The sequence below is a fragment of the Lissotriton vulgaris genome, chromosome 5 (assembly GCF_964263255.1).
Source record: "Lissotriton vulgaris chromosome 5, aLisVul1.2, whole genome shotgun sequence".
Lineage (NCBI taxonomy): Eukaryota > Metazoa > Chordata > Amphibia > Caudata > Salamandridae > Lissotriton > Lissotriton vulgaris.
Window position 1 is genome coordinate 1,829,247,401 of NC_141693.1, and position 23,644 is coordinate 1,829,271,044.

Below are 23,644 nucleotides of genomic sequence, written 5' to 3' on the forward strand. Positions count from 1 at the left end.
TCTAGGCTGACGCTAAACCTAAAAATGACAAGAAAACTGATATCTTATGGTAACCCGATAGAGTCTCTGGGGGCCTTTTATATTGTACGGCTTCTTTAAGCTCGGCTCCATTGGAAGGGATGGATTTCGAGGTCTGTTTGCGGCACTAGATAAAAAAGGTACGCACATTGTGCAATTTATAGGATTGAGCTAAGAACACTACCATTCTTCCAGGTAGTTTGGAGTCCCACAAATACTGACTGTGACTGTTAATAGTAATTCAATAATATTAATTTTTAAAAGCAACATCAGCCAGTGCTATAAAATGGACAAACATGAAAAAGAGGGAAGATGGATGAAAGGCGTCGCTGGTGCCCATGTGGCTGCTCAAGACGTAGTCTTGCAGAAACATTGTTACTCACTTAGGCAGTAGTCACAGTAACAACGTAGTAACTTTCCCTGAATGTAATAATGTCCGCAGTATCATGTAGGAAAAATGACTTTGATTTCCTTGCTTTCAGTCGAAAATAAATGTATTTTTCCTCGCAGATGAAGCCTTAAGCTCGACCGGCAGCGCTGCAGCGCACACTGCCTCTTCCTTTACAATCCTGGCGTTTTTGTCATTGGAACCATAAGAACAACTTGCAGTAAGAATTAATTCGTGTTCTGTCCAGGCGGCTAAATATCTGGACCTAGCTTACCATTCGTTGGGTTTCATTTTCGTATTCTACAAAATTGAATGATATGTTTTATAATGGAGGGGGTGACACAATCCTTCAGTGCACTTTGTGTGTGCCTTTTGTTTCATTCTTTGCCCTTTGTATGGCGTTGCTGAAATGTTATGAGTGTGCCATTTATGTGGATATAAACTAACTTTTCGTGTGGGGTTGAGCTGTAGTTGCTGGGGGCTATGGATGTGCTGTTCAGGTGGCGGTGTTGTAAGCATAATTATGCCCTGAGATGGGTCTAATGTGCATTATGCTGTTGAAGGGCAAAGCGTGAATATCTCTAGATATTGAAGTGGTAATGTGTATGTGTGTGTGTGAGTGTGTACATGTATATTTCTAAATACATAAACACTAATACATATATATTCCCCAATGGCGGTCATCACTGGGTAGTTATAGATAGGACCACATTGCATAGGAAAAGTATTTTTTATTTTGCTAATAATTTGTAATAACTTTGGCGCCTTTTGACAAATCTTCATGTCGCTTTAAAAAAAAAAGTTTATTCACCTCAGCTGCTTTCCTGAAGGGGACGAGGAAAAAAGGATATTCTAAATACATCATAGGAAAATTACACACAGCTACAGCCAAACCAGCTGAATGGATTTACACCAAATTTGGCAGAAAGCTATATATTGGTCCAGAAAGTCTGATTTGGTGTATAACCGTTTATCTTTTGTAGCGAAATTAAGGTTCAACATTTTTCACGCCGTTGAAGATCTGCTGAGGCATAAGATCTGAAGATGAGAGCTGATTGGCTGCCACCACATCTACAAAGATGTGGGGGCCTCCATTTTAGGACTTGGGACTCAGTCCCCGTCCCAAAAAAAAACAAGAGGGTGGCATGATAGGGATACACTAATCCTTAAGACCTGGTGGGAATCCCAGAGTTGGGACTGAAAATTACGTTTTTAAACAATTTACCACAAAATCGGAAGGATTTGCGAATCCACAGTAAAAAAAAAAAAATGTTTTTAAAGGCTCATGTGTTTTTAAACCCCCATTCCCCAAGCCTTTTGTAGATGCTGGGGGCCACATTCCCCAGGGCCATAGTCAGTTTTTTAGGGAGGGGATGTGCTGCCCCCGCAACGTGCCAGGAAAGATCCGGGGAACCCAATCCCTGTATTGAATATTCTTGGGAGGGAGCATGCTGCTACCTTCCCGAGACGTTTTGACCCTGAGGACCCCATCTCCTGGGGTTTGATGTATGTTCAATGCCTCTCACAGGAACTGTAATGCTCACCCCGGGCAGTAGAAAACTTGCAGAATGTTTGCTCTGGCTGCAGGAGCAGAGTACAGATCTGCTCCCGCAGAATCGGAGCATACATGTGGCCAGCTCCTGCCAGCACCTACATTCGGTACTACCTGGGGAGTCCATATAGACCCTGGGCTCCCTCAGGGCCCCAAAGAAATTTAAACCATGTGTGTGCCTTGTGTGGGCACTGGGGCTCATGCTACAAAATAAAAAGTGGCCAGCTCCCACCAGGGAGGCCAGTTCCCCCTTGACACCCAACAAATTAATTCCATGTGGATGGCCCTGGTGATAACCGGAAAACCTACAACAAAGGGGAGCGACCAGGGGCACCTGGGGGCCCTGGGCGACCCCCAAAGAAATCAGCATGCTATGTGCCCCTAGTGTGCACAGGAGCCCCCACTTAAAAAAATGCTGGTTCCTGCCTGCACCACAATGGCTGCTGGCTGGGGACTTGTCGGGCTCCTCCCATAGCCCGAAACATTAGGATATGTTGTTGGTGTCCTGCATGGACACCCTAAAAAATATAGAAAGAATAGGTAATGAGCCCTCAAGCAACATTAATAGAAAACACAATAAGCGTCCCGGGTTATTTAATCCATGATCCCAGGAAAGATTACCATATTTTTAAAAGCATTCGGAGCTGGAGCTGAACGCTCTTCAGCTGGATTGCCAGCAAATCTAGTGGTTGGTTCTATGGCTGCAGTTTGTGGCCTGAAAAATGTTTTTTTTTAAAGACCCTTGCCATGCACTGCTTATTACCACACATTTTCCATCACTCATGACATCTTTGATAACAACACTGCAGCACCTGATATTACAAAATTGATGACAACACTGTGCATGGCAAGAGTGCAAAATATAGCTACTTTAGGGCACACGTTATAGTCACTTGAGATAGCTATAATTGGTAAATTTCAGTGTTTTTGTTCATTTAAACAGTATTTTTTAACTGCCATTGATACCTAAAGCCACTTTAAACTTTTAGTTTTTTTTACTATTGAATTTCTGAGTTTTTTGTACATGTAAAATTACACATTATTACAATTTCTATTTATAATGTCCCTTTAACTTTTGTTTTTTTAGTGAGTGTGTAGGTCAGCGTTTCCATCGGAAATTACTTCACTTTGGCATCATACAACAAATCTCCATGAAACTTTCTAAAAAGTTTCTTCTAGTTTGTGCATGGCATTTTTCAAGTTGATCTGTCAAGCAGGGACAGAAAAAAGAGGGGGGGATGGGGGTCCCAAAACGCAAAATCCCCATGCACTTTCCGTATACTTTTTGTAAGAAGCACACTGCAAAAACTGTTGAATGGAATTACACCAATTTTGACAGGAAGTTCAATCTTGGTCCTGAAAGTGCGTTTTTTGTATTTTGATATACATCTATTCAGTAGTTTTTGAGATATTAAGTCTAAAAAATATTTGTATGTCTGGACGGTTGGGCTCCACCCAATTACAAAAAAATAGTGTTCTGTTGGGGCCAAGGGGCTTTTTTCCCCCTTGGGCCAATTCACTCCCATGGCAGTCAGATTCCCACTGGAATGAGCAATCTAATTGCCTGCTCCAAAATGAACAAAAAAATGTTGCAGGCAGTCATTACAGAACTCAGGGATGCAGTCCCCTGTCCTGAGATTTAATTAAAAAAAAAGAAGAAAATGAAAGGGGGCAGGGTATGGATACCCTGCCCCCCTAGGCCTTATGGGAGAGTCTGAGGCTGGACCACCCAGGGCCCAATTGTTCGTTTTTTAATTGATAAAGTTGCGATTCCGGCGGTACTCGGACGAAATCGCAACTTTTGAAAAGAAATAAATCAAATGCCCGATGGCTTTAAAAAAAAAAAATTGAGCCCCGGAGTGGTTCAGGGCTGGGGGACCTTTACAAATATATTTCGGGAAGGAGGCAGTAGTGGGACCTGCCTCATGAGTCAGCAAGAGCTCCTTGACCCGCACCCTGCGTTTTGGGACACCCCCTTTTTCTCAGCTTCCACTTGACTTATCACCCCAAATCGAGCTGGACTTTTCATCAAAGTGAGTGGACTTTCCTATGTTATTCGTCCCTTGAAGATTCTGGTGGTTAAAAGCAGGGACCTGGAATCTCTTAGATTATATAAAAGAATGCTCACCCACTGGCACCACCAGTAGCATTATTTATCATCAGACCCTCACCCACTGCACCTAGTGTGAGTGGGTGGGCTTAACGCATTTTGTAAGCAGAGCTCCTACTATAGTAGGATCTCTGGTTAAAATTGCCTAGATAGTTTATTATGGATACATTTGGCAAGGTTGAAAACAATTATTGAAAGATATTGTTATTATGGCCCAAACATCGACGGTCAACATGTTTCAGCCCTATCTACTGCCCCCTAGAGTCACTGGGCTTTCTTCTTGACCAAGTTCCCTTTAGATCTATATCTTCAATGTTTTATGAAGTTGTGATATTCTCACACACTAAAAAACATGCATGTAGATACAAACTATCCATCGGGAATTTCCCTATATTTTTCTGGAACAAAAAGAAAGATACATTTATCATTCGCCATATCGGTGCACTCACTTGTACAGTGTTGCATGGTGTTCCTTCTATGTCTGCAACAGTGTGCATGCATAAAGTCATATCCATTAGTCAGTCCCCAATATTCACCCCATGTAGCAGTGAAAACACTCTTGTGGGAGCACTCTTCTGTCTTCATACAGAATACTGTGTTGTATCGGTTAACTGCAAATAGTGGATACACACTAGCATGCAAGTGAAATAGGTATCTAGAACTACACTGTCCAATATATTTTATGGCTCTATAAGGTCTCTGAGAGGGTGGACCCTGTAGTCAAACACTTTAGAAAGAAAAAACAAGAATTCTCATAAGTTTACCTTATCGTGAAGTATTCCGAGATCGGGAAGCAGTCCATGAATGAAAGTGATGACAAAGCTACCTAAAGAGATGTTCCCACAAGACTTACTTGATCAAGAGTTCTCACACTTCGGAATACCTATTCGTGTTCTTCGAGCCTTGCATATTATCGTGTTCTGGTGTTTGTTTTGATTTTAATCGTTAGAGCCTCTCGGCGCATGCCGTCCAGGGCAGTGACTCCTTGGTGTGGAAGTCATGCCAAACAATGGACGCACATGCGCACATCTTCACGTAGACTTCTGCGAATTCTCATTTTTTCTTTCTACAGTGTTTGACTACAGGGTCTACCTACCACCGAGACCTCATGGAGCCATCCATTATGTTGGGCAGTGAAGGTCTACATACTTATTTTCCGTGCAAGCTAGTGTGTATCCACTACTTGTCTTTGTCAAAGATTTTCATAGCGCCCACCACCTTAACAGAGCTTTTGTCTAAACACTTATAATACTTAGAGATAAGAGACTTAAAGTTTAAGGAGACAGTAAGGCCTAAAATCATATTTGCTTCCAATTCAATAAACAAGTTACTTTCTTTGTACACTTGATTTGCCAAAGGTAACAGCAAGTACAGAAGTTTTACTCCAGTGTGCGGTAGATAGACAGTACCTCATATACAGCATAACACAATACAGTCAAATCTGTGACTCTTCTAGAGAAGAGAGGCTTAATGTAGAGGGCAGTACGGAATAAAGCCCTCAAAATAGCTCCATATCTCAGTCAATATCATATACATGCTTCACTAACACTATACCCCCACAAACTCCCACCACCCTGCTCCCAACCCCCAGGTTGTGCCGTCCATGCAGCCTTCTTTCACACCACAGACCATACTTTTTGGCCTCCGGATAATTGCCTACACGTACCCTTGTTTTAGAATCAGATTTTAGTAAGTGGTTGTCGGACGTTACCTTTCCCCTCAGATGAGGCGTTGATAGGTCCTGGTTTTTATAAGGGTCTAGAAAATGGCTGCATCACTTTGTTTTGGAGATAGGTGTGGTTGGCCACTGCAGGTCTAGGACCTCTGACCAATGCTCGTCCAGGCCTTAGCAGGATGAAACAGGGGCTGGTCAAAGTTGTCCGCCATTTAGCTCGTAGATGCTTGACTAGAGAATGTCAGGTGATGTGACACCATTCGACTTCTACTGAAAAAAGAGGTAAATGTCATCTAATCTTCAGGAGGTTAGTTGTTATGAATCAGATCGGTGGTCTGTGCTGTGCAGTCATGTCTGGGGTCCTGAAGAAGACAACTGTATTAGTTGGTCTTGCAGTCGCCCATAACCCTCACGAGCGCCTGAGGTTCCTGTACACAAAAATTCTCGCCACACTTCAGACTGTCAACCAAGATGCAGCCTACAGAAAATACACAGGGCAAATCATAAATGAAAGATTCAATGCGCTGAAGACGGAACCAGATGTGCAGAAGTTCGAAGAAAGGTTTAACTGTGGTCAAATTGAAGAGGCCATTGCACAGGCTGAGCATGAACTTTCATTGGCACGAAAAATTAAAGAATGGAAACCCTGGGAGCCCCTAATTGAAGAACCCCCAGCCAACCAGTGGAAGTGGTCGATCTAAATGCAGCGTGCAAGATTCATGTATATAAGTGTTGGTTAAAGTGTACTGGTGTGACCATAGGAACACACATGAAGAGTGCATTAATGGGGTTCATTGTTCTTCTTCGAAATTCTTCGAAATAAGATCGGTGGTCTCACCCCTCATCTTACCTGACAACTCAGTAAGAGGTTTGGAGGACCTGGCAGGCAGGGCCTAGGGATGGGCAGAGCGGGGACACAGAGTGGAGGGTGTGGTGGGAGTGGCCTTGTGAGAGCACCGTGCAAAATAGCGCAACACAGGAAGGAAAAGGAACTGCTGGGTTGTGGGTATCACAGGCGGGGTAACAGATTTGCACTCAACTGGCACTCCGCATCCAGCAGGAGCGGTGTCAAACTCCTTTTTCCCTGAACCAAACGCTGACTTTGCAAGGCGTGCTATCCTGGTCAGCTGTGAGCCTGGAAAGGGACACTGGATATTTTCACCCTCTCTGTAGTTACAGCTTGACTCAACCTGCATTGTAGAAGCAAGCGCTGATATCTAAGTGAAAAAAGACTTCAATGGCTTTGAGTACTTCACCTTAAAGGTTCCACATCACTAACCCTATTAAACATATGCTCTGCCTTCTGGCAATCCCTGTATTTTTGACTCTGAAGGACGCTGAAGCTCATTACTTACTGCAGCTGAAACATAAATGGAATCTTTTATAGATGCAAGAAAATACTTGAACTACAGTACGTGTTGCTATGGCAACAACAAACTTCAGTGATTTGTGAATTAAATCTGTGCTGTGAATTCTTTTTTATGTGACAACTTCATCAGCTGTAACATTAGGAATATACATTACTATTGAACCTTCCCTTATGACAACAAGTGTTCAATACCTCTCTGTCAGTATCTTAATACCTTCTTGTGATTAAAGGAGACATAATCAAGTCTGTACAAATGTGGATCCTTCCTGCTCTTCTCGTTGAGAAACCAGAGCCGGTTACAATTCTTATAATTTGGAAAGGATGGCTCCTCAAAATTTCAAAGCAAAAAATCCTGAACACTGTGTTATCCCAGAATGCTTATCGGAATATAGTAGTCTTGGTAGTGCCAGTGTTGTGTTTAGGCTACAACTCTGGAAACAAATAAGTACCTTGATTGGCTACTAAAAGAAAATTCTGAAATATGAGGAACTTTTACTCCAAGAATCCAAGATGGCCGTCATCAGTGCAAGTCTGTTTAAAGTCCTGCTGCGTCCTGGGATTGGACTTCACCGACTCTGTCCCTCTTCGTTGTGTAGTGTGCGAATCACAGACGCGAAGCCTCAGTCTAACTGGCCTGCACACTTTATGTTCACCATTAAATTCTCTTGCCTTGGAAGAATTGCGCTCCCATGAAGCTTGTCGGAGTGCGTCTCTTCGCCTGTCCTGCTATAACAAGTGAGCATTGTCCGCGAATCATTACATGGGGTCAGGTTAAAAATAGAATTGCAACAGACAGAGTGGCACGCGATGCACAACAAAGTGTGGTGCAATTGAGGAGAACTCGTATCACAAAAGCAGGCGGCACAAACGCAACAACACCAAACGTGGTGCTTGCACTCGCTATCCAGTGTGCCTGTTTGTTACTGAGAAGTGCTGAGGATGGGACTCTCCAATATGAACTACCGCATCCATACTCTCCTTTTCAGAATAAAGAAATGCACGTAATTCAGACCCATTCAAAGCACTTATAAACACTTACCTTGGATTATGATTCGTTGTGAGGCTGCAGCTACTTAATGTCCCCAAAGAAGATACGAGAAAGGAAGGGCATTCGGACAGCCTTGCAACTCTTTACAGAGATCCAAGGGATAGAAGAGACATGTCCCAAGCTGGGTTTACAACTCTAGGTAGAAGAATGCATGCCTTGGCGGTGTTCTGCCTAGAGTACGGTAGAAGCATTCGGCGTGTGACAAGGATTTTTAGTGCTCCATTCAAATGTATTTTGCCTCTGCTACACTCCTGGTATACTACAAAAATGCAATGTTCATGCCATTCCTTGTGAATTGGGCCTACATAGAAGTGGCACTAGCAGCAGTTACATACCTTTTAGAAGCGTCAGTCAAGAACATCCAGCACACAGAACACCCCCACCTCCACCATGCATGGTGGCATTCTGTGGACTAAACAATGAACCTAAAGATACTTTACTTGGCACACAATGACTACCGAACCAAAGACTAAAAAATATACATGAACAACTAAAGAATAACGTTATCAACATGAAACTAGAGGCCTGCCATGGGCAGCTCCTCCATTGCAACAGAGGAGCGTCACCTCACTTTGTTTCTCTCTGCACCAATACCTGTCTGCACTATCTTATCTCCCTCCTCCTTAGTTCTTCCTATGTTTTTCCTTGTGCTCATACTTGTCTGTAGTATCTGATCTACTCCTATGTTCTTCCTATGTCTGTTTATATGTGTGCCAATACCTTTCCGCAGTATCTTCTCTCTGTCTTCCTCTGTTCTTTCTGTGTCTGTTTCTCTCTGTGCTAATACTTATCTGTAGTGTACTTTCACTCTCTTCCTCAGTTCTTCCTATGGCTGTTTCTCTCTGTGCCAATACTTTTCTGCAGCATTTTCTCACTGTCCTCCTCTGTTCTTCCTCTGCCTTTTTCTCTTTGTGCATTTACTTAAAACAAAGACAAAGCATCAGCACTAACCCTTTTACAAAACAACAACTCAAGAATACTCTAACGCAGCCTATCCGTTCCTCCCGGCACATTTCACACACTGAATTTATTGACCTGGTCAAAGCAAGCAGGCCTGCCGGGAGCCCTTCTGACCCCTGTCCACCGCAAACTTTCAAGATAATTCTTCTAACATCCTCTGCTGACACTCCAGTAAGAAAAATCCTCAACAAATCCTTAATATCTGATTATTTCCAGAAGAACTCAAAAAGTTATACATGCACCGATTACTGAAGAAAACAAACTTGGACCCGCTGAACCCTGACAACTACAGACCGATTACAAATGCACCTTTACTGTGCAAACTGATAGAAACAGCAGCATTCGCCCAGATGTCACAATTCATTGAGGAGAATGCCATACTTTCAGACTTCCAAATGGGAATCTGTCCAGGAAGAGGCACAGAATCTGCCCTCCTTGCCATCTGGGATGACCTGAAGAACACAGTTGACCGCAACGGGGTTGCTGCGCTACTTCTCTTGAACCTCTCTGCTGCCTTTGACATGGTTGACCATGACACTCTGATGCAAAGACTCTACAAAGCCGGCATAGAGGGGACTGCTCTAGACTGGATCGCATCCGTCTTTTGCAACAGAACTAACATCACCATACCCCACCTTTCTTATTCAAACAGTACTTCACAAAAGCAGGTGTCCCTCTAGGCTCTGTTATCTCGCCCATGTTTTTCAACATCTACCTGAAGTCATTACCGGCACTGATTAATCAATTCACCTCACGTGCTATAACTATGCAAATGACACGCAAATACTCCTTCAACTGGAATGTCCCAAAAACATTGGAAACTCGACAATTTTTAGTTGTCTCAGAGCCATCAATGGATGACGTGGAGCCATCTCAAATTGAATGCTTCCAAAACGGAAAAACTCATGTGTGGCGATTGGAAACATTATGGCCCGCTCGCCGCCTGGCCTGATAATCAGGGAACACCTCCTAAAGTATCAAAGGAATTAAGAAACCTCGGGATGACCATGGACTCTAAGCTATCAATGAATGCCCAATTGGACAAACTAGCAAGAGCACGTTTTCTTGCTATAAAAACTCAACGATGCATTTTCCCCATTTGGGATTTCCAACCAAGGTCCAGGCTACCATCTCCCTTGCTCTGTCCAAACTCGATTACGCAAATAGCCTCTACCATGGATCACATTTAAGAACTATGAAAATAGTACAACAGTGTAGTGGGTTCGAATGAATGGGACGTAGGCCAGGTTGTGTCATGTAAGGTTTTATTTTTTTAAAGCTACGTTTGTGTCTCTGAGTCCACTTCTCCTTGGTCAAAGAGTCCGTTTTGGCAGAGGATTGTTTCTCCTTTACTTCCAGGGATCTGTGCTTTGCTTCTTCAGGTCTGGGGTCTCGGTGGTCGGTTCAGTATACAGGCAGTCCAGGTAAGCAACAAAGAAAAGGAACAAAAAAAGATATCAGGACTCTTCTCTTCAGAGCTGAGATTACAGGGGTCAGGGAGTGAGGAGAATCACCACACAGACAGTGCACTACGTGAGACGCGAAGGGGGCTGGGACTGTGCTCGTGTGGAGGTGCTCCGGGAATATTTACGAATCGGTGGGGGTTGGAGGTACTTCGGTGGTCGCACTACACTCTTCTCTTCCCACCCAGCCCGAGAACTTGCTCCGTAACTGGTCGAGCCTCGCACCTTTGTGGGCGTGGCGCGGCGGGTCGAGGGGTCGTTGGCCTCCTGGCTTCGTTGCGAGTTCAGCCGAACGCTGTCCGCGGTCTGCGTCTCTTCCTCTTGCTGGTCCTCTTGTACCCTCCAACTCTCTTATCCGTCGTTGGGACACACCGAGGACCAGGAAGTCGATTCAGATAACGCCGGTCGCGGGCTGACGTCACCGGTGGGCGGGGTCTCGTCTCACTGAAACCTCCAGTTAAAGGAGCCGTCCTCCTGTTCAGGCTTTATCGGGAGTAATAAAGGTTTGTCCTCCGTTTTCCACTCGTCGTGCTGGAAGGGAACAAGAGTGGGGGTTACATGTGTAGGAGGCCTCCAATCAGATACTTGTTTTGTCTGTTCGCTTGCCTGGCACACCCAGTCACGAACAGATTCTGAACTCAGCTGCCTGACTGCATTTACATATAAAACCGCAAGACCACATCTCCCCTTCCTTGTAAGCCCTGCATTGGTTACCAGCTGCCAGAAGATCCACGTTCAAGCTGCTTTGTATCACCCACATGGAACAGGACTGCTCTTCATCAGGAATAAAATCACGAAACACATTCAACAAAGGAACCTCCGCTCTAGAGTGGCGCCCCACCTCAAAATCCCAAAATACAAGAAAAAACCATGGGTGGCACATCCTTCTCTGTTCAAGCAGTCAATCTATAGAATATAAGCATTTATCTGTACTATAGATATGTACCTATATATGTGTATTGCTTTGTATAAACGTGTAGAATAATTATGTTTTAAATAAAAAAGTAAACATTAAAAAAATATTTATTAGTTCTGCTTAACAAATTTACATATTAGTGATAGTTACATTATTCTATGTTTTTAACATGTATATAAGTGACTTCATAAATAAGTAAATCTTTTATCATAATTATTTATCTACAATTGTTTAACTATTGATTTACAAAATATATATATATATATATAAATAAAGAAAATTAAATTAAATTACAACAATACTTGAAAGACTGAGTTTATTTAATGCATCTTTAACCTACATATACTACCTTCCTTTATGCTTCTATATACTTTCCATGTACTTATGGATCTATACATTAGTTTTCTTCTAATTCAGCACATCCAATGCACTACCCTATGTTTTCACACTATAGAGCTCCCAATATATCCTCTACGTCAGCTCATCTTAAACCTCTTTCTACTACTCTTTCCAATGTACTACCCTATTTCTCACCCTATACCTCTGTCAATACATCCTAAACCTCCACTCTCTCATTCATCCCAAACCCCATACCACTACTATGATATGCAAAATATCACTTTTTTTTATTTTTTATTTATTGATTTTCATCAAAAAGAAATTGCATAACATCTGTCACATCTTATAACAAGCGCATAATGTGCATCATAGTTAAAAAAGATCCATACTGCACCACACCCTGCGTCACAAGATCAATCAATCATGGCCTACATAAAACAATAGCATGTCAAACAATCAACACAAAGAATTAGTGGTTCGTCTTAAGCAAATCAGGGTGTTCACATAAATAATTAATAAGGGGTTCCCAGATATCTGATGGTTTGGAAGCGGTGGGCAGTTCCTCTGCATATAGTAAAAAATTGTCTCTGCAGTATATTGCATCCAGTGTCCAGTTTTCCACCATAGGGGCGCTTTTGCTATCCCAGTACATTGCTACTCTCCTCTTAGCAAGCAGTAACATTATTGCCACTAGCTTCTTCTTTACAGATCGCAACGGTACATCAAGGCCCAGTAAACATAGTCGCGGCGTGCAGGGCAGTGTACAGGGTATCATCAAACCTAAGTGGCCAACCACATTTTCCCAGTACTCCCTCACCTACCCGCAACTCCATGCTAGATGCACAAAATCTGCTTTTCTAGTGTTACAGATAACTCGGGGTGATTGGCTAGTGGGTAGTTCGGGGCGTATATCAGAGTTTTTTGTGCCAATTGACTGATTCGCTGCGAAGCCTGAGAGGTAGTTTGTATTGTGTTTATCTCTTTCGGACTCAGATGAGGACGTTTATGCAGGAGTATGCTGCGTAATGGTATAGGGGTTGCATCACCGTCTTCGACTGCAAGATGCGGTAAATAGTGTTACGGGTGGTACCAGTAATAGGCAAAATGTGCTTGGGCGCATAAATAGTATAAATAAACATCCGGCACAGCAAAGCCGCCCGCACTGTAAGGTAGGGATAGCATTTTGAGGCTGATTCGGGATTGCTTACCAGCCCATATTAATTTTATAAGATTTGTGCGGAGTCTGGCGAAGATCACAGAAGGAGGTGTTATCGGTATATTAATAAAGAGGTATAGTAACTTTGGCAATATGACCATTTTTATTAGGGCAATGCGATCTGCCAATGAGAGAGGAAGTGTGATCCATCTGGCTATTTGTGTTACTATGTGGTCAATCACGACACCATAATTCTGCCTAAGTACCAGGTCAGTATCTCTATGTACCCATATTCCCAGGTATTTAATGGGTTCATCTTGCCAGACTAGAGGGAAGTCCATTTGTGGGGCTTTTGTGCTCTCCGCTAAGGGCATTACTGCGGATTTATTCCAGTTTATCTACAGTCCCGATTGCCGCCCAAACTTGACGTATTCAAGTAATAGCGGTGATAAGTTGTCCTCAGGGTCACGAAGAAATAAAACCATATTATCGGCATACAGGGATATACTGATGGGTCGCAGCTGAAATCGTAGTGCTGTGTGTGCATAGTGTTGACGCATTTTACATGCAAAAGGTTCTAACGCTATCAGGAACAGGAGAGGGGACAATGGGCAGCCTTGCCTGGTACCCCGTTTTATAGGTATGGTATCCTAAATATATCGGTTTACTTTAATACGTGCGGTAGGTTCAGTATACAACAGGGAGATCCAGGTTAGAAGCCTCGGGGAGAGTCTCATTCGTCGGAGTATCGTGAACATATAGGCCCATTCCTCAGAATCAAAGGCTTTGGCGGCGTCCAAAAGGACCGCCACCGCCTTTAGGTCTGGATTCAACTGATGCAGGAGAGAGAATATCGTGTGCAAGTTATGTGTGGTGGACCTGTCGGAGATAAAGCCCGATTGATCAGGGAGGATAATCGTGGACATAAGTGGCTGTAATCTTGTGGCAATAATCTTCGCTAGTATCTTAACGTCGGTATTTATTAATGATAAAGGCCGGTAGAAGTCCGCTTTTGTTGGACATTTGTCTGGTTTTAGCAGCGCTACTATAAGCGCCTCACGCAGTGTCTGGGGAAGGATCTTGTTATAGACCTCATCGTACATCTCAAGGAGATGTGGTATTAACAGGTCCGAATATGCCTTATAGAATTCACTGGTGAACCCATCAAGGCCTGGTGACTTACCGTTCGGTAAAGTATTGATGGCTATTAGTGTTTCCTCCTCCGTTATTGGCTGCGACAAATATTCACGGTGGGCATCTGACAGCCACACCAGTGTTATATCTTCTATGTATTGCAAAATCTCAGGCTCAATGGCTGTATGTTGTGAGGTGTAGAAGTCCCTGTATGTTTTCACAAACGTGGCCAATATCCCCTGAGTGTCATAGGCAAAATTACACTTTCTATGCTCTTTCTTACTCTGCCCTTCCTTGCATCATCTGATACCTCTTTTACCATATTGATCTCCCAAAACAAGCCTGTCTAAACTCTACCCTCTGACTCTTCCACCTCCACCTTCCTTTTACTCATCCCAAGCCCCCTCCTACTGCTATAAGCTCCAAAATAAAAAACAAAAAAAATCTAAATGCTTCCCTATTCTATCCCTTCACTATCCTTCTCAATCCAAATAACAGGCTAACATGCCCAGCACTCAAATTGCTTTCATATGTCACTATACTAATTCACCACTAATCCTTTATTGGTTGGGGAGTAGTGTTCTACTCGCTGAAAAAGCACGTCAACACCTCATCAGAGGTGGCAAGCGCTATATAAATGTAAACCTTTTTTCCCTCTTCTATGCCTCCACTATTCTTCTCAATCCAAATAACAGACTAACATATCCACCACTTAAATAACTTTCAGATTTCAGAATACTAATTAAACACTAATACTTCATGGGTTCCAGAGTAGTGTGCTATTTGCCGAAAAAGCGCATCAACTCCCAAAGATAGCAATTGCTATATAAATGCAATTCCAATACAATACTTGCCTGCTGTCTCTTCTCTCTGTCCTCCTCTATTCTTCCCGTTCTTAGTCTCTCTGTGCTAATACTTGTATGCAGTATTCTTTCTCCCTTCTCTGTTCTTTCTGTTTCTCTCTGCACAAATGCTTGTCTACAGTGTCTTTTCTCTCTTCTTCTCTGTTCTTCCAATATCTGTTTCTCTCTGCGCCAATACATGTCTGCAGTATCTTCTCTCTCTCCTCTATTGTTCTTCTTATCTGTTTCTCTCTGTGCCGATACCCGTCTATAGTATCTCATCTCTCTTCTTTGTTCTTCCAGTGTCTGTTTCTCTCTGCACCAATACATGCCTGCAGTAATTTTTCTCTCTCTCCTCTGTTCTTCCTGTGTCACTTTCTCTCTGTGCAAATACTTGTCTGCCATAGCTTCGCTCTGTCCTTCCTGTATTATTCTCTCTGTGCTAATACTGGTCTGTAGTATCCCTTCTCGCTCATCCTCTGTTCTTTCTATCTGTTTCTCTCTGTGCCAATAATAGCCCACATTATCTTATCTCGTCTTCCATGTCTGTTTCTCTCTGTGCCAATACTTGTCTACAGTATATTATCTCTCTCCTCCTCTGTTCTTCCATTCGTCTGTTTCGCAGGCCCTGTCTTCAGCATTACTTCTTTTTAGGGCTTCCTAGTGCCCATTTCTTTATCTGCCAGTCCTTGCACACAGTGTCTTATGTCTTCACTTCTCTGTTCTATCCTTGTCTTTTCTCTTTCTGTCTGCCTTTACCTGATTTATTCCATGCTAATAGCGATTTGTAAAGTAAATGTTGCAGTAGCTAAGGTCTGCCTGGTCGGCAACGGTGTTTTAACAGGTACCTATCTTAGCATTGCACTGTAGGTCCATTGCAGGATACTCTTGCATATGGCAGATCTCCTCGCCCTGTCACAAAAGCCCTCTCTGACATGCAGTGTGTTTGCACTACCGATGCACCAGTTCTTGCTGCTCTCTCTGTACTTCCAGCAGTGCTTAATTTGAGCCGGTGGTTTCCGGCGCTGGGAACCAACACATAATTGTCAGCACTAGGGCTTGTAACCATCTGCCACATGATGACCCAACAACAGTTGTTCATTAATTAAATATACCTTGAAATGACTATAGACTTCCACCCAAGCCATTCTTTTGAGCTTTGGGGGGCTGGCAGAGGCTGAATTGTCACACTAGTAGGACTGTGGTGATTAGTAATTGTATTGTTGCTGCCTTTGGCAGCGCTGGGAGGTGCAATGTGTGGTGCAAGCTGCTGTGACCTCTTGAGAGTTCTGGCACTTTTTTTTTTTTTTTTTTACAAATTAAGCACAGATTTCCAGCTTGCTTCCGAGGTCTCTTGAACTCCATCCCGCTCTCCGGCTCTATCTCCTCCGCAGGCGCCCGGTGCAGAGAACGCCTCTCTCTTGGAAGAAGTTTCTGTTGCTGAAAGTTTGTGTTATTTTTATGGCCAAGTGAGCCAGAATTTACAGGGCGCTGAAATCATTGCAGCTAATTAGTTCAATGGCCCTATTATTTATCCAGGGACACGCAGTACAATAATTGCTATTGCAGGTTTGAAGCATCTCTGGGATATTAATTCCACAGCTTTCATGTCATCTCGGTACAGTAAAACTTCCTAATGGCACCCTGAAGGTGCATAATCTCATTTTAAAAGTACTTTTTCTTCTTTTTTCAGATAGAACTGGCAGATTCTCTTTCCATAAAAGCTGAAAAAGAGGAAGAACTCATAATATTTTCCTCATAAGAAAGTGGTTGTGTTTTCTTATTATTTTTTTTAGCCCGTGTGACCTTTCCTTCCTTTTCGGTGATGGGATTACGGCGGTGATTTGTGGGTGCTCTGAGCTCCGGTCCCAGGCCTGCCGGTACCTGGGTGGAGGTGGGAGGGCGGGCGGGGGCTTGTTCTGCTCGGTGGAGCAGGTGCGCGGGCCGCGGGTGGGGGGGCGGGGATGCCGCTCTGGGGACAGAGCAGAGTGCGGAGTGAGGTTTATTCTCGTGGACACGAGTGGGGAGCGGAAGTGGGGGCGGGCGGGGGAGATCACATGGCGTTTTCCGGTCCCCTCTGAATTACTGACAGAATTGCAGCCTCTGGAGCTGCCTCCGCGGTCCTGCAAGCGAGACTTCGGCTGCCGAGAGTGCAGCAAGGTGAGACTGAAAGATATATTTAATTACAGCCCGCTGCCCGCGCGGTGCGTGCCCAATACACCAACCAGAGACACCCCCCACGATAACGAGGCCACACCTGAACCAGTGACTCCTTCTGAGGACATGGCCAAGCCCGGGCCAGTGTCTGTCACCGACCACTCCTGAACCTGAGGCTCCCAGGAGGCTCTGGCAACTAGTGAGTCCAAGTGAGGCCACAGGCACTCTGAACCAGTGACTCCTAGTAAAGCTACATCCACCCCTGAACCAGTGACTCCTAGTGAGACCACAGGCACCCTAAACCAGTGACCCCTGGTGAGGCCACAGCTACCCCTGAACGTGTGCCTCCTAGTGAGGCTAAAGGCACATGAACCAGTGACCCCGAGTGAGGCCACAGACACCCCTGAACCAGTGACTCCTAGTGAGGCCACACCTGAACCAGTGACTCCTAGTGAGGCCACAGCCACACCTGAACCAGTGACTCCTAGTGAGGCCACAGCCACACCTGAACCAGTGACTCCTTCTGGGGACATGGCCAAACCCGGGCCAGTGTCTGTCACCGACCACTCCTGAACCAGAGGCTCCCATGAGGCTCTGGTAACTAGTGAGTCCAAGTGAGGCCACAGGCACTCTGAACCAGTGACTCCTAGTGAGACCACAGGCACCCCGAACCAGTGACTCCTGGTGAGGCCACAGGCACCCCGAACCAGGAACTCCTGATGAGGCCACAGGCACCATAAACCAGTGACTCCTGGTTAGACCACAGGCACCATGAACCAGTGACCCTTAGTGAGGCCACAGGCACCATGAACCAGTGACCCCTGGTGATGCCACAGGCACCATAAACCAGTGACCCCTAGTGAGGCCACAGGCACCATGAACCAGTGACTCCTGGTGAGGCTACAGGGACCCTGAACCAGGAACTCCTGGTGGGACCACAGGCACCAGGAACTCCTGGTGAGGCCAGAGGCACCATGAACCAGTGACTCCTGGTGAGTTCACAGGCACCATGAACCAGTGACCCCTAGTGAGGCCACAGGCACCATGAACCAGTGACTCCTAGTGAGGCCACAGCCACACCTGAACCAGTGACTCCTAGTGAGGCCACAGCCACACCTGAACCAGTGACTCCTTCTGGGGACATGGCCAAACCCGGGCCAGTGTCTGTCACCGACCACTCCTGAACCAGAGGCTCCCATGAGGCTCTGGTAACTAGTGAGTCCAAGTGAGGCCACAGGCACTCTGAACCAGTGACTCCTAGTGAGACCACAGGCACCCCGAACCAGTGACTCCTGGTGAGACCACAGGCACCCCGAACCAGGAACTCCTGGTGAGGCCACAGGCACCATAAACCAGTGACTCCTGGTTAGACCACAGGCACCATGAACCAGTGACCCTTAGTAAGGCCACAGGCACCATGAACCAGTGACCCCTGGTGAGGCCACAGGCACCATAAACCAGTGACCCCTAGTGAGGCCACAGGCACCATGAACCAGTGACTCCTGGTGAGGCTACAGGGACCCTGAACCAGGAACTCCTGGTGGGACCACAGGCACCAGGAACTCCTGGTGAGGCCAGAGGCACCATGAACCAGTGACTCCTGGTGAGTTCACAGGCACCATGAACCAGTGACCCCTGGTGAGGCCACAGGCACCATAAACCAGTGACCCCTAGTGAGGCCACAGGCACCATGAACCAGTGACTCCTGGTGAGGCTACAGGGACCCTGAACCAGGAACTCCTGGTGGGACCACAGGCACCAGGAACTCCTGGTGAGGCTAGAGGCACCATGAACCAGTGACTCCTGGTGAGTTCACAGGCACCATGAACCAGTGACCCCTGGTGAGGCCACAGGCACCATAAACCAGTGACCCCTAGTGAGGCCACAGGCACCCTGAACCAGTGACTCCTGGTGAGGCCACAGGCACCATGAACCAGTGACTCCTAGTGAGGCCACAGGCACCATGAACCAGTGACTCCTAGTGAGAACACAGGCACCATGAACCAGGAACTCCTGGTGAGGCCACAGGCACCATGACTCAGATGTGGCACTAGAGGATCTCTAGTGTCATCCCTTAACGGGCACACAAGTGTTTGTCTTTCCACACAAAGAAGACTTTCAATCCAGTGTTTCAATTATTCATGAAATTTATTTTTATGGAAGAATTTATCATCATCATTTCATCATCAAGAATAGGTGCGCGCTTGCGTCCTTCTCTCCTCGTCCTCCGCGATGAGCCATCGCGGAGGACGAGGAGAGAAGGACGCAAGCGCGCACCTATTCTTGAGCAAGAACTACAAGTATTGTTAGAGACCCAGCCATTGTCTATATCCCTGATGAAGGGCATGCTATATAATGCCCGAAATGCATTGGATGCCTTATTATGACAATGTCTGATTTACAAACATAAGAATGATATCGAATGAACAACATGAAATGATGATGATAAATTCTTCCATAAAAATAAATTTCATGAATAATTGAAACACTGGATTGAAAGTCTTCTTTGTGTGGAAAGACAAACACTTGTGTGCCCGTTAAGGGATGACACTAGAGATCCTCTAGTGCCACATCTGAGTTGTGTATCTTGACGTCGCAGGACCCTCGACGCCACTTTACGGTGCACCAAAAAATGACTAAGTGTTGAACTTTGAAAGTTAACAAATTGCTGTGCATTTATCCAAATTCTCACAGGCACCATGAACCAGGAACTCCTGGTGAGTTCACAGGCACCATGAACCAGTGACCCCTAGGCGTTAGACTAACACATTTCAGTGTGGTGATCCACATCACCGCACGGAAATGCAAAGTCACGCATTTCTAGTGCCTCCTCAGCTGTCTGGAGTGTTCTTTACCACTGTGTGAGTACAGTGAGCAAGGTAGTGGCAGCATGCGGTCTGTTCTTCTTGGGACGGGCTTGGGGGCTCCTTTTGGCGTAGGCTACAATGTAACTAACCTATTCACCTCACACTAGCATAGCATTAGCACAGACGTCAGGAGAGTCCGTTTTGATTGTGCCCAATAAGAGAGCAAGTACAGACTTGTGTCAATCAGGACCTCTCCTATAGGCAGGCTGCGCGAGAGCGAGGCATTGCAGTGCATTCGTTTTTAACTGCGAAGGCAGCACCTGCCGCTGCTCACATTGAGAGGCGTAATGGTGCTACGGTGTTCGGACTTGCTGGAGTGGTGCCTCAACTGAGCCTGCACTGAAGTCAGGCAGTGCAGCTCACATCCATAAAGCCGTAGTGAGTGGAGAGTCCTGGCCCGTCCGCGGCCAGTGCACTGTCCTGCCAGGGCCGGGGAAAGTCCCTCTTCGTGGCTGGCTGGCCTATTCCTAGGGCTTGCACAGACAAGTGTCACTCTCGCAAGTGAGTGTGCAGCGTCTGCCTCAGTCTCTCCTTTCAGAGTAAAAACACAGGAACTTGCTGTGAATTACTGAGCTGCTGAGGAGGCTTCGTCAATCGGTCAGGAGTAGGCCAGACACCCACTTTGGTCCTGCTCGACTTGCAATCAGAGCACCTCCGGAGAGACCTGTAACCGAGCGCCTCCCTGCGCGCCCATCCTCTCGCTGTGTCTGAAGGCCAGAAGGACACACCCTTCCCTGCCTCTTTCCTGCCGCCTGCAAGCGGAACTGTGAGGACTGTCACCCCTTCTGCCAGGCTGAGGCAGGGAGCAGGAGGCGCACTCCCGGAAAAGGTGACCTTTATCCATTTATTGTGTGAAAAGAATTTTATTCTGAACGTCGTGCTGTGTGGTGCGGTGCGGTGCGTGCACAGTCTGAGCATGGCATAGCCGCCAAGTTCATCAACTGGCGTGTGTGTTATATTTTACAAGTTTCAGCAAACATGTGTGACACTTCAATCAATGTCTTATGTATGACGCTTCGACACTTTTTGCTACATATTTCATGATACCCTTCAGCCCATGCAGCCTTTGATAGGGAATAGAACATCGCATTCACGATTGTAGTTTTGCTTTTGATACTGTATGCTGGCTGCAAACTCAACTGCGTTTCAGATAAATAGCTTCAAGGCTCCATGAAGACGTTCTATGGAAGAACCATTTATATGTATTCCTTGGCCGAAAGGTGTATCGCTCGGTAAACATCACTTACAACGCAAGCATTACAACGCACTACCATTACATCGCAACCATTACAACGCAAACCATTACAGCGCATTGCGCTGGGGTGCGCTCTAGGATAGGGAATATATTTAATTTACTATCCAACACCTTCCCTACTATCCACGGGGACTGGAGTTGGAATAGTAAATTAAATAATTCACTATCCAGCGCCTAAAAGCACTATGCGTTGTAATGGTATGCGATGTAAAAACCGCGTTGTAACAGCAGGCGTTATAATAGCCTGCGTTGTAACGTCATAGATCCGTATCGCTCGCATGTCACAACCATGCTTGATGCAATGCAGATTAAAACGGCCAACAAAAGTTGATTAGATTAAAGGCAGCGCAGGCATGTTACATGCAAATTTGTTTATTGGACTGGCCCGAAATTAATAGGTGTTTTTAATGTGAGGGAGAGGGAATAGAGTTCTGGATGTGAATTGATTTTTTTTGTAAAGTTTAGAAAGCTTTATTAAGTAGGATATACAAAGTAAAGTATAATTACAAAAACACATGGCAATGAAAAGAGATAGAAATATTAAAATGTAACAATATGTAATGCAATCCCCAAAAGGGATATAAAAACTGTACCAAGGAACAAAGCTGTTTAAAGGTATTTTGTTTTGTGGGAGGGAGAGGAGAAAGAGAAAGAAAGAGAGAGTAAGAAAAGGAAGGGAATCTAGAGTACAAAATCAATACTTGAAATTGCTATAAGAAAATAAAAATCAAATGAAAAAATAAACGTCAATGAAAGAGAAGGGAATAAAGAGGTAAAATTCAGTGAACATGCCTGGAAAGGAAATCAGTTAAAGGCAACCATAACAAGTCTTTTTTGATTAATAAAGGTACAGTGGTTGCAAAGGCAGGATCGAGCCTATGATGGTGACATGTATGTATGTATGTATGTATAGGCATTTATATAGTGCACTACTTACTCGGAGGGTCCCAAGGCGCTTCGACCGCTGCGAAACCCTTCCTGGCTTCCCTGAGAGATGGTCCCTTAATGGGTATCACCAGGGTGAGACCAGGCATCCCCGGCGGTCTGGTGGGGCCGTTAGTGAAGATGAGGCAAGCTAATGCCCAGAGTTGCCTAGTGTGATCGCTGATCAGAGTGGGCACCGAGGCGAGAGAATTATCGAGTCCGCGGATCCTGGTCCAGAAACCTGCCGCGCCGGGAATCGAACCATAACAGGTTCCACCAAGCAGTATATGAAATCTTTGAAGTATCTTTCCAGTTCGTTGTATTATCTGAAAGGAAATAGCTGTAAAAAGATCTATGAACTTACGTACATTACAATTAGCATTCCATATAGGGGAGGAACCAGCCCCAAAAATATGCACAATCTCAAAGGGATAGTCCGTGGCTAAAATGTCATTTAGTTTTGACCAGATGCGAGACCAAAGGGACTTAACCAACGGGCAATGAAAAAAACATGTGGATAAAATCACTATTAACATGTCAGCAGGACCAACATTTTTTGGAATCAAGTAACTTGAATTTATGTAAATCAGAAGGAGTAAAAAAAACAAAAAAATAAAAAGTCTTTGTGGTGCTGGCGGAACGAGAGACAGTATGTATTTTAGACCAAATAGTGTCCCAAACCTGTAGAGAGAATTCTTGAGCTAGGTCTCTTTCCCATAGGAGCTCAAGTTTAGATTTGAGCCTATCAGTATTGGGATGGGAAAGTATTTGATAAATAGCAGCAGCTTTGAAAGCAATAGAAAAATCTGGTGGAGGTGAGAGTCGGGACGGTGGTGGTCAGGGAATTACTCTGAAAAATAAAAGAGGTTAGGGCGTGTTTAAGCAAGGGAAATTGGGAAGAGCGTGCATTAGAAAGATGGAAAGCATCATGGATGTCTGGGAAAGTTCTCAAGGAATTATCGTTAAGTAAATGATCATAAGTGATGATACCTTTGTCAATCCATTCTTTCCAGAAAAGCGCTTTGTTATTTATCTTTAGGTATTTGTTGTACTAAATCGGAGTTAAAAAGTAAAGGTTAGCTTGTGAGAGAAACGAGCGAAACAATGAAAGAGCTAGTGCTTTAGAGTGTTTAAATACGGGAGTAAGAAATCGCTTCGGAGGTTGAGATAAGCGAGTAGCTGTAAGGAAAGAAAAAGGAGCGAGTTGCACAAGTTCTATTGAGCTTCAGGCTGTTAAGGGAGGAGAAGATGAGTCTGTTAGGAAAGGCCAAATTTGTTTTAGAGTAAAGGCCAAGTGAAATCTAGAAATATTAGGAAAATTAACCCCACCTAAATCTTTGGGTTGTTGGAGGCGAGAGAGCGAAATTCTGGCTTTGCGATTATTCCATAGGAATTTTGTTAGAAGACGATTAATGGTTTTGAAGAAAAAATGCGGGAGAGAAATAGGAAGCATCGAGAGATAAATGTTAAC

The 23,644-nt window shown here is 44.8% G+C and overlaps 2 protein-coding genes across 3 annotated transcripts in view; both read left to right on the plus strand.

Moving 5' to 3' along the window:
- Positions 1-23,644, plus strand: part of SKAP1 (src kinase associated phosphoprotein 1) — a 1,438,262-nt gene that overhangs the window by 888,049 nt on the left and 526,569 nt on the right. The window lies entirely within an intron of this gene.
- On the plus strand, positions 6,094-6,444 carry LOC147717468 (NADH dehydrogenase [ubiquinone] 1 alpha subcomplex subunit 5-like). 2 transcript variants are annotated; one of them, XM_086920515.1, is made up of 2 exons: positions 6,094-6,167; positions 6,258-6,444. In XM_086920515.1, exons 1-2 carry the CDS (start codon positions 6,094-6,096, stop codon positions 6,442-6,444), a joined length of 261 nt encoding a protein of 86 aa, XP_086776641.1. The 2 variants fall into 2 exon arrangements, with proteins under 2 accessions (XP_086776641.1, XP_086776640.1); XM_086920514.1 differs by having other exon boundaries at positions 6,094-6,444.

Excerpts from the sequence above, each read along its gene's own strand:
- LOC147717468 (XM_086920514.1), top strand. The coding sequence starts at position 6,094 with ATGTCTGGGGTCCTGAAGAAGACAACTGTATTAGTTGGTCTTGCAGTC.